This window comes from Oryza sativa, chromosome 1, assembly GCF_034140825.1.
Source record: "Oryza sativa Japonica Group chromosome 1, ASM3414082v1".
Taxonomy (NCBI): domain Eukaryota; kingdom Viridiplantae; phylum Streptophyta; class Magnoliopsida; order Poales; family Poaceae; genus Oryza; species Oryza sativa.
In genome coordinates this window covers 9,107,271-9,119,926 of record NC_089035.1, presented here as the reverse complement: position 1 = coordinate 9,119,926, position 12,656 = coordinate 9,107,271, and the positions used below count along the sequence as shown (strand labels likewise).

Genomic DNA, 12,656 nt, shown 5'->3' with positions numbered 1-12,656 from the left:
AAGCATGTACATATAGCTGTTGATTCTTTTACGCATCTCTTCTTGTTAACACTAGAAAAAACCTTGCCCGGGCGGTAGATTGTTAATTACTTTTGTTGCAGATCACAACTTCCAAACGTCCAAACCATCGACAAATATTCATATATGTCCAAGTCCAAACTGTGCCTAGGTACGTTATCATGTATGAGATCGTACTTTCTTAAAGCGTAACAACCTGCAACTGCACTGCTGTCCGCGTACGTAAACCAAGAGTTTTGCTGCAGCACGTTCTGTTTCGAACAAGATAGTACGGGGCTGGGAGGTGAGGTCCCGCACGCAAAACATTTGACACATTTTCTTATAATTAATTAAATATTTATTATTATTAGCAAAATGCCCGTGCTTCGCTACGGCGTATTAAAACTAAAAATATTTGTTTTTAACTGAAGTTATTTTCACACTGTTTTGGTACTTTTGTTTTTTGTTTTTTTTTTTGAAAAATGACGTTGTCCAATTGGATATCTGCATAAAACAAGTCTTCTGCCAAAAAAAAACCCCTAAACTGGATATATTAATCTGTCTATATAAATAATACAACTTAATATAAAGGATATGCGGCCCAATAGCTAGGTGGCCTGGGAACAACGCCCGACCTGACGCGGGAGAAACCAGGGCCATCCAATCTGATGGACGGTCCCGATTGATCCCGACCTAGATAAATATTCGGCAGCTCAAACCCTAACCTTAATATCATTTCCCCCGATCCCCTTGCTCTCTCTCTCTATCTCAAAAGGCGATGGTAGCGACCTCCCCCTCCCACCGCGAGCATTGCCGGCGGCGCCCTCCCCCACTGCGAGCGAGTGAAGCTGCGCCGTCCCCCACCGCGAGCAGCGGCGCCCTCCGCGGCTTCCCACGGCCGGATCCAACAGCGACAGCGACTTCCCGCGAGCGTCGTCGATGGCGGATCTGGCGCCGACGGCACGCGGCTTCCCACAGGCCAATCCGATGGTGACAGTGGCTTCCCGTGGGTGGATCTGGCGGTGACAAAGATTGAGATAAGATTTATGCGGGTTTTTTTTTTTCCATTCGTTTTCTCTTTCTTTGGATTGTCTGATTGGATCTCAATCGGATTTACAGACAAAAAAATTGATGTTACGGATGAAAAATGATGTGATGAACAGAAAATTACAAATTTTTAAGTAGTTAAGATAAGATTTGTCTTATGTTGTGATCCGTAATGTCTCGCGGCGTTGCGATCTGTCTTACCTGTTTGAATTTTGCTTTATGGAGAGAAAATTGTATCATCTTACATATGTGGGGACGCCATATAATAAAGAACGTAACTAAACCAGCTACCACTCCATCTATAATAGGCATCATCTACCTATACTTCAAATATAATTTTCTCTCAAACTAATGGAGGAAAAGAAAACAGATTAGGATATGTTGTGACTGGGTGCGAACGTATTTGGGCATTTTGGGCTTGTACTGGACTCCAGGCTAGCTCCGGACTCTGTCTAGGCCTGCGCGCATGAAATCCGATTAAAACGGTTAAACGCGTACGGATTTACGGACCAAAAATTTGTGACGAAAGGAAAATTATTAATCTTTTAGTTAGTTAAGATTAAGATTTATTTATTTATTTTTGCTCTGGCCGTTGTACACGATTACACTCGTGCGAAGATGGAGGGCGCCACTCAGTCGGACTTTACAGATGAAAATTTTGTGACGCACCTGTAGCCCATTAAAAGTGTTGAGTGTTGGCACCAGTAATATTTTATATATTTTTTTAAAACCGGTATATATATATGGGATATACGTGTCCGTTTTATCTGGGATATACGCCTCTCCCTCTCCCCTGCGCCGCGGCAGGCGCCTCTCCTTCCCTCTCCCCTGTGCGGCGAGGCCTCTCCTCTCTCATGAGGTGGAGAAGGAGGCGCGGGGCGGCGGGGGCTAGATCCAACAGCCCCCGAGCTGGGGACCAGCACGGCGGCAGGGAGCATGGCGAGGACGGTGCGATGGTTCCACGAAGGAGGAGGCGCGGGGCGACCGGTCCAGATCCAACATTGTTTTTTATGCCTTTCCTCCTGCTTTCACTCGAGCACCCTTGCTTCTCTTCCTCCATCAATCGTGGGATGGTTAGTAAGAGGATTCATGAGCGATGTTCTTTGGAAATTTGTGGCCTTTTTTATGGGGATCTTTGGTGTTTACCCGATTTGCTCTCCATTGGTGTTGTGGAGATGTTTGGGCTGATTTGGTCACAATTGGATTTGCCGCATCGCGAGCTGCTGCAATTGGTTTTTTTAGGGATCTAGGATTTGTTTGTGTGTTTCTGCTTCCACCTTCATAATTTTTGTAGTGTTGATCTTGTAATAGTGAATGAAAAACTGATTTTCTAGGATTATCGGTTGGTTTTGATGTTGTGATTTGTCATACACGATTAGGATTTTGTATCCTCTTTGATTTTTTCTTTGGCCACCGTACACGATTGCGTTCACGCAGAGAGGGAGGGCGCCGCTCAGTCAGACATTATTAGGGATGGAAATTGGGCGCCGCTCAGTCGGACATTACGGACGAAAATTTTGTCGCATGATCGGACAAAAACAGCGATCATTGAGAGGTGACGACAGGAAAAATCCAAATATTTATATTAGTTATAGATATATATTATTATTGAAAATGGATTAATATGATTTTTTAAAGCAACTTTTGTATAGAAATTTTTTATAAAAAACACGTCGTTTAGCCGTTTGAAAAGAGTGGGCGCAAAAAACGATGATGGTGAGTTAGAAAAGTCGGGGAAATAGCTCTACCGTCGACGAGCATGTTCAGGTTCATGCGCACTGCACATCATTCGGACCCCGCATGCAAAATCAGTTTATGAATAACTTACAAATTAATAATCTCCGCTCAGTTTAATAATTCTAGGTCGCCAAGCCGGTTAACTTTGATTTTTACTGTTTTTATTTACTACTACTAATTACTCTCTTAATCTCATAAAAAACCAACATCTAGATTTAAAGTCAGAAGTTGGTGTTTTATCGAACGGAGGTGGAGGTAGTAACTGGAGAGGAAGGGCCTGTTCACTTTGATGTCATTTTCAACCTTACCAAATTTTGATAAAGTGACAAAAAAAAGTGGCTACATTTAGTTTGCTACTAAATTTTGTTAACTATATAAGAAATCCTGCCAAAATTTTGACAAGTTACCAAAATTTTTACAACTATACCAAAATTTTGGCATTGCTAAAATTTAGTAAGGTTTTTTTTTGGCATTAAAGTGAACAAGCCCGAAGAAAAAAAATGGTGATAAAAGACACTGCGGAATCATGAGCTTGGGTACTATGGCCTCGAGGAGAAGACAAGTAGCTGACATTAACGCACAGGACCCTCCTCCGTTCAGCGTCACTCTTTTACACCCCCATCGCCGTCCATCTGACGATATATATGATGGACGACGGCGATAGACAATGAACAGCTACGGACGGCCGAACACACGCACTGATGAGGTGGAATTATGAGGGGATGAACCCAAACGTAGAAACAACTTTTGTAATGGTTTCCTGAAAAATTCCTATTTAAACTGTCTCCGTTGAAATTCCTATTTTTTTAGATAAGATCTCAAATTATGTTAGTATGCTAAAACAGGGCGAGACTAATCGGTTGCTTGAGTTATGTTTGTGACTTTTTTTTTGTTGTAAAGATACCCCAAACACGTAAATTAAAAACTCGAAAAAGGGCCATGTAAATCTAGGATGTCGCCGTGTAAATCTAGGACCATACCGAATACTCCCTCATTTTCTAAATGTTTGATATTGTTAACCTTTTAAAACATATTTGACCGTTCGTCTTATTAAAAACTTTTGTGAAATGTGCAAAATTATATGCATACATAAAAGTATATTTAACAATAAATCAAATGATAGGAAAAGGATTAATAATTACTTAAATTTTTTGAATAAGACGAACGGTCAAATATTTTTAAAATAGTTAACAGCGTCTAAAAATATTTTAGGATGGAAGGACTACGTGAGAATCTTGACGATGTATATACTAAACTAGTATGTGCCCCGCGCGTTGCCGCGGGACATAATGAAAATTGGTTATTATAAGCATGGAGTGAAGCACGGAAACAAAAGGTATTCATGTAGATTTTGAAATATAAATCCAACGTCAAAGCTGATATGATTAGAAACTGCATTGTCGTTAATATAAATGTGAATGCATATATTTTTAATATTTCACATGACAACAAAAATATTACTGGAAGTTTACTTACTAAAAAGCATATAATATATGTAAGATATGTTATTTCATCGGACAAAAGAATTGATGACGGTAGTCAGTTGGCAATTAAAATAGTTATATTATTTACATGGCAGGCATACAGGTGAGTGAGACAAATAATTTATCTCGTATAACACTCTTGCAAGCCAAAAGGTACATAATAGGGCATAGAGGTGCATTGATATGTTTTCTAGCAGAACACCTGCTGATGGAAAAATGAAATTTATAATGATCATTGAGATGGTTGGATGCTTGGTTCTTCGTATGATGGCAGCCTGCATTATAGTATCATTATGAGCATCAGCCATAATCAAGACTGGTAGCATAGTGAATAACAGATTAATTTTTAAGTAAAATAGGTATGTGTGTGAAACATCCATATACAGTTGTTGAAGTGGCTGATCACATTGAAACAGGGAAAATAATATCATGTGACAGTTGATGAGATGACAAATGAAGTGGTAAGACATGTTATGAAACATATATATGGATGGAAAACTTAATGAATTATAGCATACTATGAACTTGTACCAAGACTAAATTAATAGGAATAGGTGTGTGACCAAATATGATAGAATACTTAAAAGCATTAGCCGTGAGAGAATCTAGATTTGGTGTGGAAGATTTTTTTTTCTTTTGGCAATTAATGCATGAATGCAAGGATCTTCAAATTTATATAGGTAACCTGTAAAATGCTGTAAACTTCTTTTCACATTGAACTTGTTTAGTGGTCAGAATGCAAAATATAAAAAGAGGAAAACAAACTTACGAAGAAACCATGGATACCAGAAGGCATATATTAGAGGAAAGTTGAGTGTGAAGATCACATAAAATAGACAGGAAAGAACTGAACCATTGTAATAATACCAACTGCGTGCTGCTTTGACAAGGCAGAGGTTTCAGATAAAGAATCCTGCAAACAATGAAGATAGGTAAATTTGACATTAAGTATCAAAACACAAAGAATATAATCAGGTCAAGTTAGTAGGTCTGAGAAAAAAGAACCTAGGACTCACATTGGGGGCAAGGCAACCAAACACAACAAATTACTAATAGGTAGAACACGTATGCTTGACTTACCTGTAATCATGTATGCATTCCTTGTTGATCCAGATCGTTAAATATTTCTTTGTAAACAACATTGTGAGTGCTGGTCACATGCTCAGTTGGACTATTCTCAATTAGAATACGAAGACCATCAGGCGATGTTACACGTGAGAGTGCGACATAAAGTTGTCCATGTGAGAAGACAGGGCTAGGTAAGTAGACACCAACTCTACTAAGTGTTTGCCCTTGACTTTTATTTATAGTCAATGCATATGACACACATACAGGAAATTGTCGGCGCTTTAATTTAAAAGGCCACTTCTTATCAATTGAAGTGGTTACTATCCTTGGTATATATGCCTTGGATCCTTTAGCCTTCCCTGTAATTATCTCCCCTTCTATCACACGACAAGTCAATTGAGTCATTATAAGTCTGGTTGGGTTCAGATTGCGCAGCAGCATAATCAGCACTCCTATTTTTAGTTGAAGGTGATGGTCTGGCAAACCGCTGATTTTTATAGTGTTCAGGAACTCAGTTGGGTAAAGAGCATCAAGAGTGGCACGATTACTTGTAGTATCTTCAATTGTGTCTGAACTATAGTATGACATTTCTTCAGTAGTCAGCTGAGCAATCATTTGGGAATTTATACTTGCAGCGATTTCATTTGTTGGGGCTAGAATTGCTCGCTCACAGAGATAATTGGCTGTGTGAGAATTGATTGAGGCATCATATACAAAAGAGATAAGGCCTGAAAGGTTTCTTGTGTCATCTGGCAAAAGCAAATACTCTGGTATTTTTACCCAAGAAACATCCTCTCGATCAGTAGGTGAAGAATCTGCTACTGCTCCCTCCCCTATTGCTAACAACCATTCTGCAAATTCTTGAAGGCGTTGACGATGAGTATTAGACAATGTTGGGGATTGAAGCCTCATATTTTCCGTAAGATGCATGAGAATGCAGTGCTGCCACAAATGAGAACGTGTGATGGATGAAGATAAGATTTCCTGTTTTTTTCATAGGGTAGAACCGGGAGAGTTTGCCTAAAATCTCCTCCAAGAACATCTGTAATGCCTCCAAACTGTTTGTTAGCAAGTGATGGATCATTGGATGCAAGAATATCTCTCAATGTTCGGTCAAGAGCTTCAAAGCAATGTTTGTGATTAACAGGTGCCTCATCCCATATGACTAAGGAGGTTTGTTGAATTAATTGAGCCAAGTGAGTGTTCTTCTTAATAGAACAAACTGGATGCTCTTGTATGTCCAATGGTATTCTAAAGCGAGAATGAGGCGTGCGGCCACCAGGAAGTAGAAGTGATGCTATACCGGAAGAAGCAACTGCCAAAGCAATTTTCCCTTCAGCCCTTACACTATTTAGTAGGGTATTCCAAAGGAATGTTTTCCCTGTCCCTCCATAGCCATAGATAAAGAAGGTATGCCCAATGTCACTATTTAAAGAATTGAGAATAGCATCATATATATGTCTCTGGTTCAGATTTAACTTGCCTAACTGATCAGCCGCTTCAATCGATATCTTCTCTAGATCATATGCTTGTTCATCTATTAGCAACCTATTGCCAAGGATGGATGTGCTTTGAATAGTAGGCTCAGGTAAATGGAAATGTGCCAAAGTACGACCAACATTTCTAAGTATGCTATCGATCTCGGAACGAACATAGGACTTGACATATTGTATGACTGAAGGTGCAGAAGAATTTATACCTAGTGTGGCATGGTTAAGGTGGTAGGCTGCATCTTGACCCATTGAAGACAGATGCTCTTCAAATAAACTCAGTGGGTTTGTAACATCACAGAAAAGAAGCAATGTTACAAATAACTCACGGAGTTGGTAGGGAAGTGCCCAATGAGTCGCATCAGTCATTGCGAAGGACCATTCACGGTCATCACCAAGAAGGCCTAGGGCTTGACATGCAGATTGGAATGTAGGATATACATGTCCTTCAATGGTCCGGAGATCAGAATAGGATTTTGCTCCTTTGACAATGTGCAGCAACATTCTAAGGTAGTAGACATCTCCTTGGGCAGGACAAACATGTGCTATCCTTTCAATTTTCTTGCGGCAATTTTTCCGTGGAGCCCAATATTTGCCATTACCATGCCAGGTAAAGTATTCTGGGAACTCTGCATATGTATATGGAGCAGCCTGAGAGTATTCTCTATTTGCAGCAAACCATGCTGTAAGTTTCGTAACACGATTGCGTGGGTTATCCAAGATCTGTTCCAGATTATCATCCTCTGTGAATGTAACATTATTCTCTAATGGCATATGTACATGGAGACGCTCAATAGCAGGATCAGTATAATGAATCTCAAACTAAAGCAAACGCCATGCCGCCTCATTCGGCGCTATACATCTACATTCTAAATAGTCATGAATCTCATTAGTTCCAGCACATGCCCGCTTGCGCTTGAGACCAACCCTCGAACAATCAAAACCCTTAGCAACATATTTGAATAGATACTTTTCCATTCCATCACGATTAACTCTTTCCACGTTGATATGCGCCTCATATTTGACTAATAAATCGACGTTGTGGGGGACAACATGCCAATTATCAAGAGAAATTCCATTTTTCGCAACAATTATATCATTTTTTGGCCGAGCATACCTTACATGGCCATTTGGCAGGATTGTTGTTTTCTCATAATATTCCTTCGGGTAATTCTTTGAGCATTTACCGTCAACCATGCATGAACAATGCGGATTTGCATCACCACAAGGTCCATGCATCATGAATGCCGCAACAGCATCATAACCAACTCGATCAATGGATGGATCTGGAAGCTGGGCCGATATTAGTCTGTCAATATCAGCAGGTGTCAATGGACCACTCTTATCTAACCACAATATGATGTGAACATGTGGAAGTCCACGCTTCTGAAATTCAATTGTGTACACAACTACATAAAAGGAAAAATTATGTGAGAATGACACATACAAAATATTTGAATATATGAAGTGTGCAGTATGTTGTGTCATGATTCATGAACAATTAAATTACTACCTGCAGTGACAGGGCCAAAAAATTTCTTCTTTACGATGTCGTCCATGAAGAGATGCAGCTTAACATGGAATACACGATTAATAATATCAGGCCTATCTGCTGAGTGTTGCCCAGGGATGATAGCCAAAGCTTGTGTTACCTCTGACCATAAGGAATTTGATGTGAAAGTGATAAACAAATCAGGGCAACCATATTTTCTACATAGAGCAACTGAATCTAAGTAATTTTGATATAAATATCTTGCCCCCCCCCCAATATAAGAAGAAGGCAATATAACTTGCTGCCCGGCATCTGATGCTTCTGTGATGCCTGAATGGACCATAGTGGATACCTCACTAAATGAAGTTGTTCTATACTTAAGCTGAAATGTCTTGGATCTATAGTGACTCAGGCGAGATTCTTCCATACAACAATAGGCATCTATGACATAGGCCTGGGTTCCTCTCTTGCAGCGCATAGGAGTATTGAAGTCATCAGCTTTGTCATGAAGCCTATATGCAAAGTATTCAACCATAGTAGACTTCTTTCTTTTGATAGCTTGTAATCGAGCACAACGTCGGTATGTGATATTTTCATGATAGCCATCCTCCCCATATGGAAATAGAATTGGATATTGCATTGACATAAATTTACAATGCTTTTCTTCAACTTTTTGTAAATGACCCGCTTGGTCCTGCACAATAAGGTCACGGCCAACATCACTTATACCTACATCACCAACAACTAACCCAACAACCTCCGATGCAACTGGAGCACTAAATATATCACCATGCTTGTCGGGATCACCAAATAATCTTATGATGTATCAATCATCACCATTTTCAGCCAATCTATCACGAGCTGTCCTAAATAGGTGGACAATAGGATTGTGGGTGTTGAACATGTCTATAAGTCCAGCCACAATATCCTCATTAGGACGAAAACTCCTATTTGCATAGGTTCCAACATTTATCCTATTCCTGATCTCATTTTCTGTGTCAAAGATATATAAGTGAGCATACTCTGGTCGTCTTCCTTCTTCTGGTATGAGTGACCCAATGCGATGGCAGAGCTGGCCACTAATCTTGAAAACATATGGGCCTCGTCCATCATTGATAGAATCAATGACATTTACACCCATCGATGTGAAGGCAAACATCGAATTGTAGAACCTAATGTTCTAAAAAAATGGGCTGACAATGATCTGTTAACTCCTGTGAGTAGACTATGCAAAGGTTCTGGGGGTGGCCTATATGGAGGTAAGATGACACTCCCACCTTTACAACATGTATTGTATATTGGTGATGAGCTGTGCTGTTCTCGGCGGACACGCTCCTCAAACCAAAAGAAAGCCCCACAATATGGACAAGTGTGACATGGGGGCCCAAGCCTTGATGGAGAGAAAATAGTGCCTAGTAATTAAAAGAAAATGACATAAGTGTGTGTAAAAGGTGGGAATTTTTTTTCGTGCTATTGATTGACATACATCAGGTCGAGCATCAGAATTACATTAGTGAGTCGAACAGCAAGTCGAGCATCATACTGTATGAGTGATCTGATTTGACATGTCGAGCATCAGGTTTACATCAGCAAAACCGCGAGAATTGATGAGCAAATGGTCTGTACATTATTAGCATTGTAGTTGTCATGATTTGTAAAGGGTGAAATGAAATGATAGTTGTAGAGAACTAATATATGACTAAACTTACGTTGATGTGTGGGAGATGGAGACAATAGGGCTGAAGAGGTCGACGATGAACATGCTATCATTGGTTACATTTGTTGAAGAATTAGGAGAGAAACACAGTAAAATAAGTGGAAATAGGAATAGGACAGACCTCCATCGACAGTTGCAAAAGGTTGTGTATGGCCACAATTGATAGGAACCAAGGTGGATGACTGAGACAGACCGGTTCGTTGTCGAACATTCCGTTGTAGCACATGGATATGCGTCCGATGCTCTATCATTTCAGTGGTACTATTAATTTCTAGAGAAAACAACATGTGTTAGGGAAAAAAAACTTTTGTATAAGGCATGAAAGTGCACATGTAGATAAACATGTGAGTGGATAAAGAATATAATCAAACCTCTAGATGATTTGGCAGCCATAGCAAGCTTACGCTTTCGACGTGATTGAGCAGCTGTTACAGGATCCGGGTGGGGAAATCCTGATTTAGAATATGAGCAACAATTTTTGGTCAAAAAAGAATTAGGATAATAACATGGGAAATTGATATGTAAATGTGGACTGCGGTAGGTTGAATTGGTAGTGATGATTATGCATAATAAATGGAAAGAAATGCCATACATTTGGAAAACAACAGGGTAGACAATTAGAACGGAAAAAAAAATCAAAACAACAAATATTATACCAGCAGACTGAGTAAGTAGTCTTCGACGTATAGAGCGCCTTGATGGCAAATGAAAACTTGTAGGGAAATCACAAACATGGGAGAGGGCGTCATCAGCCAGCAGAACAACGCCATCGCTAGGAATATTCCCTAGGAAATAGATATGGCACAACAGAATCATCTGTTGACAAATAGGAGAGCTCAATAGGAAAATGGTTTCAAATGTAGAAATAAGCATTTATATGGCTTGGAGCTAACCTGAAGGTATAAAAGCTCTCTCGGGTTGCCTGCGCTTGCAAGCTGGTTTAGGTGTTGATGGCCCAGAAGAGACTGACATCATTCAAACTGATTTATGAAAGTAATTAGTGGTTTACTGGAACTATAATAATGAAAGTAATATATTTTTTATAGCAGCCAAAACATCATTATATGTGTAGCAATCAAGTAGTATACATATAAAGAGAAATTTATGCATCCATAAAGTGGCACATTAGGTACTGGCCAGTTTGCTATATCAGGTAATACTAATTAAACTATATGGGAAGAGCCATAAAAGAAAGCAGATAAAATGCACTACACATCTAGTCATAATTAATCTTTTTGACCAATTGATATGGAGTTCTTTAAATGTGAGTGTACTTGCAAATTGTAATGAAGAGGCTATAATGCATTTTGTTTATGAAAGAAAGCACCAAACCGGAAAGAAGGTTAAAAAAAAAGATATGCACATAGGGAATTGATAGGCAGTAACAGAGAGTTCAAAATCAAACCACCAAGACCAAATGCCATGCTGAAGCGTACATATATTCTAAATCGACCCAATATGGCAAGCCAAAATAAATAGCAAAATTAGCACTGCAATAATCCAAATGCCAAGCTGCAAGTTGACGGCCTACAAATATTTAATAAACTGACAGGCAAAATGAGAACATATCAAGGAAAAGCGCATATCTATCTTTCGTTCATTAGCATTTTGTCATATAGTGTTTAATCTGAAAAAATCGCAACCTTGGTAGTATTCACTCAGCCTAACTATCGCAAGGAAGCATAGGGAAATAGATTCATGTTTTGGCTGTTAACAACAGCAAAGATTGATCAGCCTGGGCATTGTCTCGGTGACTCAAACTGAAAGAAAGCAAGATTGGCATCCAACAGCAACAAAGAGCAGTATAGAGAAAAAAGACTTACTGAAGAAAACCGAGGATGGAGGCAGCTGTCCAGAGCAGACAGGCTGGCAGATGGCAGCCGCTCGACCAGGGCAACAATCGGGAGCCTTGATGGGTGCGGCCAGCGCGCCGGCAGCCTGACCGATAGAGATAGCTGGACGACGACTATAACCAGCGGCAACCACCACGGGGCAACCCTACAATCACAGGCGGTGGGTGGGGAAGAACGCAGGTCGGGGAAGAGAAAGGCAGCCGCCGGCGAACTGGTGATCGATGGGGCAGAGGGGATGGCGTCGATTTCTCCGATGGATTAGGGATTTATCTTCATGAATTGGGGATCGATGGGTGTGTGGTGGAGAGGGCAAGCAGATGGATTAGGGATTTATTTTCATGAATTGGGGATTGATGGGTGTGTGCTGTGTGGAGGGCAAGCATATCGGGTTGGCAAGCGGACGGACAGATCACAGCCACGACAGAGCATCACACGGCAACGCAGCCGGAAGGAACTGTTGCTCTGTAGCAAAATACTGGCCTATGGTGGAGCAAGTTACTGTTGGTAGTGGCTTAGGAAAACTAAAGATTTAATATGATACGTTGTCCACATGATGTTCATTTCTAGCCTTACGGATAGGTTGAGTGTCACTGATATAAGAATAAGGCGACGTAAAGTGATGTTTTAGGAAAATACTCCTTCCGTTTCAAAATGTTTGACACCGTTGATTTTTTAGCACATGTTTGATCATTCGTCTTATTCAAAAAATTTATGAAGTATGTAAAACTATATGTGTATATGAAAGTATATTTAACAATAAATTAAATGATA

The 12,656-nt window shown here is 40.0% G+C and overlaps 1 protein-coding gene across 14 annotated transcripts; it reads right to left on the bottom strand.

The window, feature by feature from the left end:
* Nucleotides 1–4,253: 4,253 nt before the first annotated feature.
* On the bottom strand, nt 4,254–12,262 carry LOC4324372 (uncharacterized). 14 transcript variants are annotated; one of them, XM_066310222.1, is made up of 11 exons: nt 11,856–12,262; nt 10,926–11,012; nt 10,689–10,848; nt 10,404–10,484; nt 10,154–10,303; nt 10,025–10,078; nt 9,825–9,935; nt 8,337–9,727; nt 5,346–8,232; nt 5,035–5,178; nt 4,254–4,540 (listed from the first exon to the last, which is right to left on the bottom strand). In XM_066310222.1, the coding sequence occupies exon 9, from the start codon at nt 7,595–7,597 to the stop codon at nt 6,242–6,244; it is 1,356 nt and encodes a 451-aa protein (XP_066166319.1). In that variant the 5' UTR covers nt 7,598–8,232; nt 8,337–9,727; nt 9,825–9,935; nt 10,025–10,078; nt 10,154–10,303; nt 10,404–10,484; nt 10,689–10,848; nt 10,926–11,012; nt 11,856–12,262; the 3' UTR covers nt 4,254–4,540; nt 5,035–5,178; nt 5,346–6,241. The 14 variants fall into 7 exon arrangements, with proteins under 14 accessions (XP_025880336.1, XP_066166340.1, XP_066166319.1 ...); XM_026024549.2 differs by having other exon boundaries at nt 10,689–10,817; XM_026024551.2 differs by having other exon boundaries at nt 9,802–9,935.
* Nucleotides 12,263–12,656: the final 394 nt, after the last annotated feature.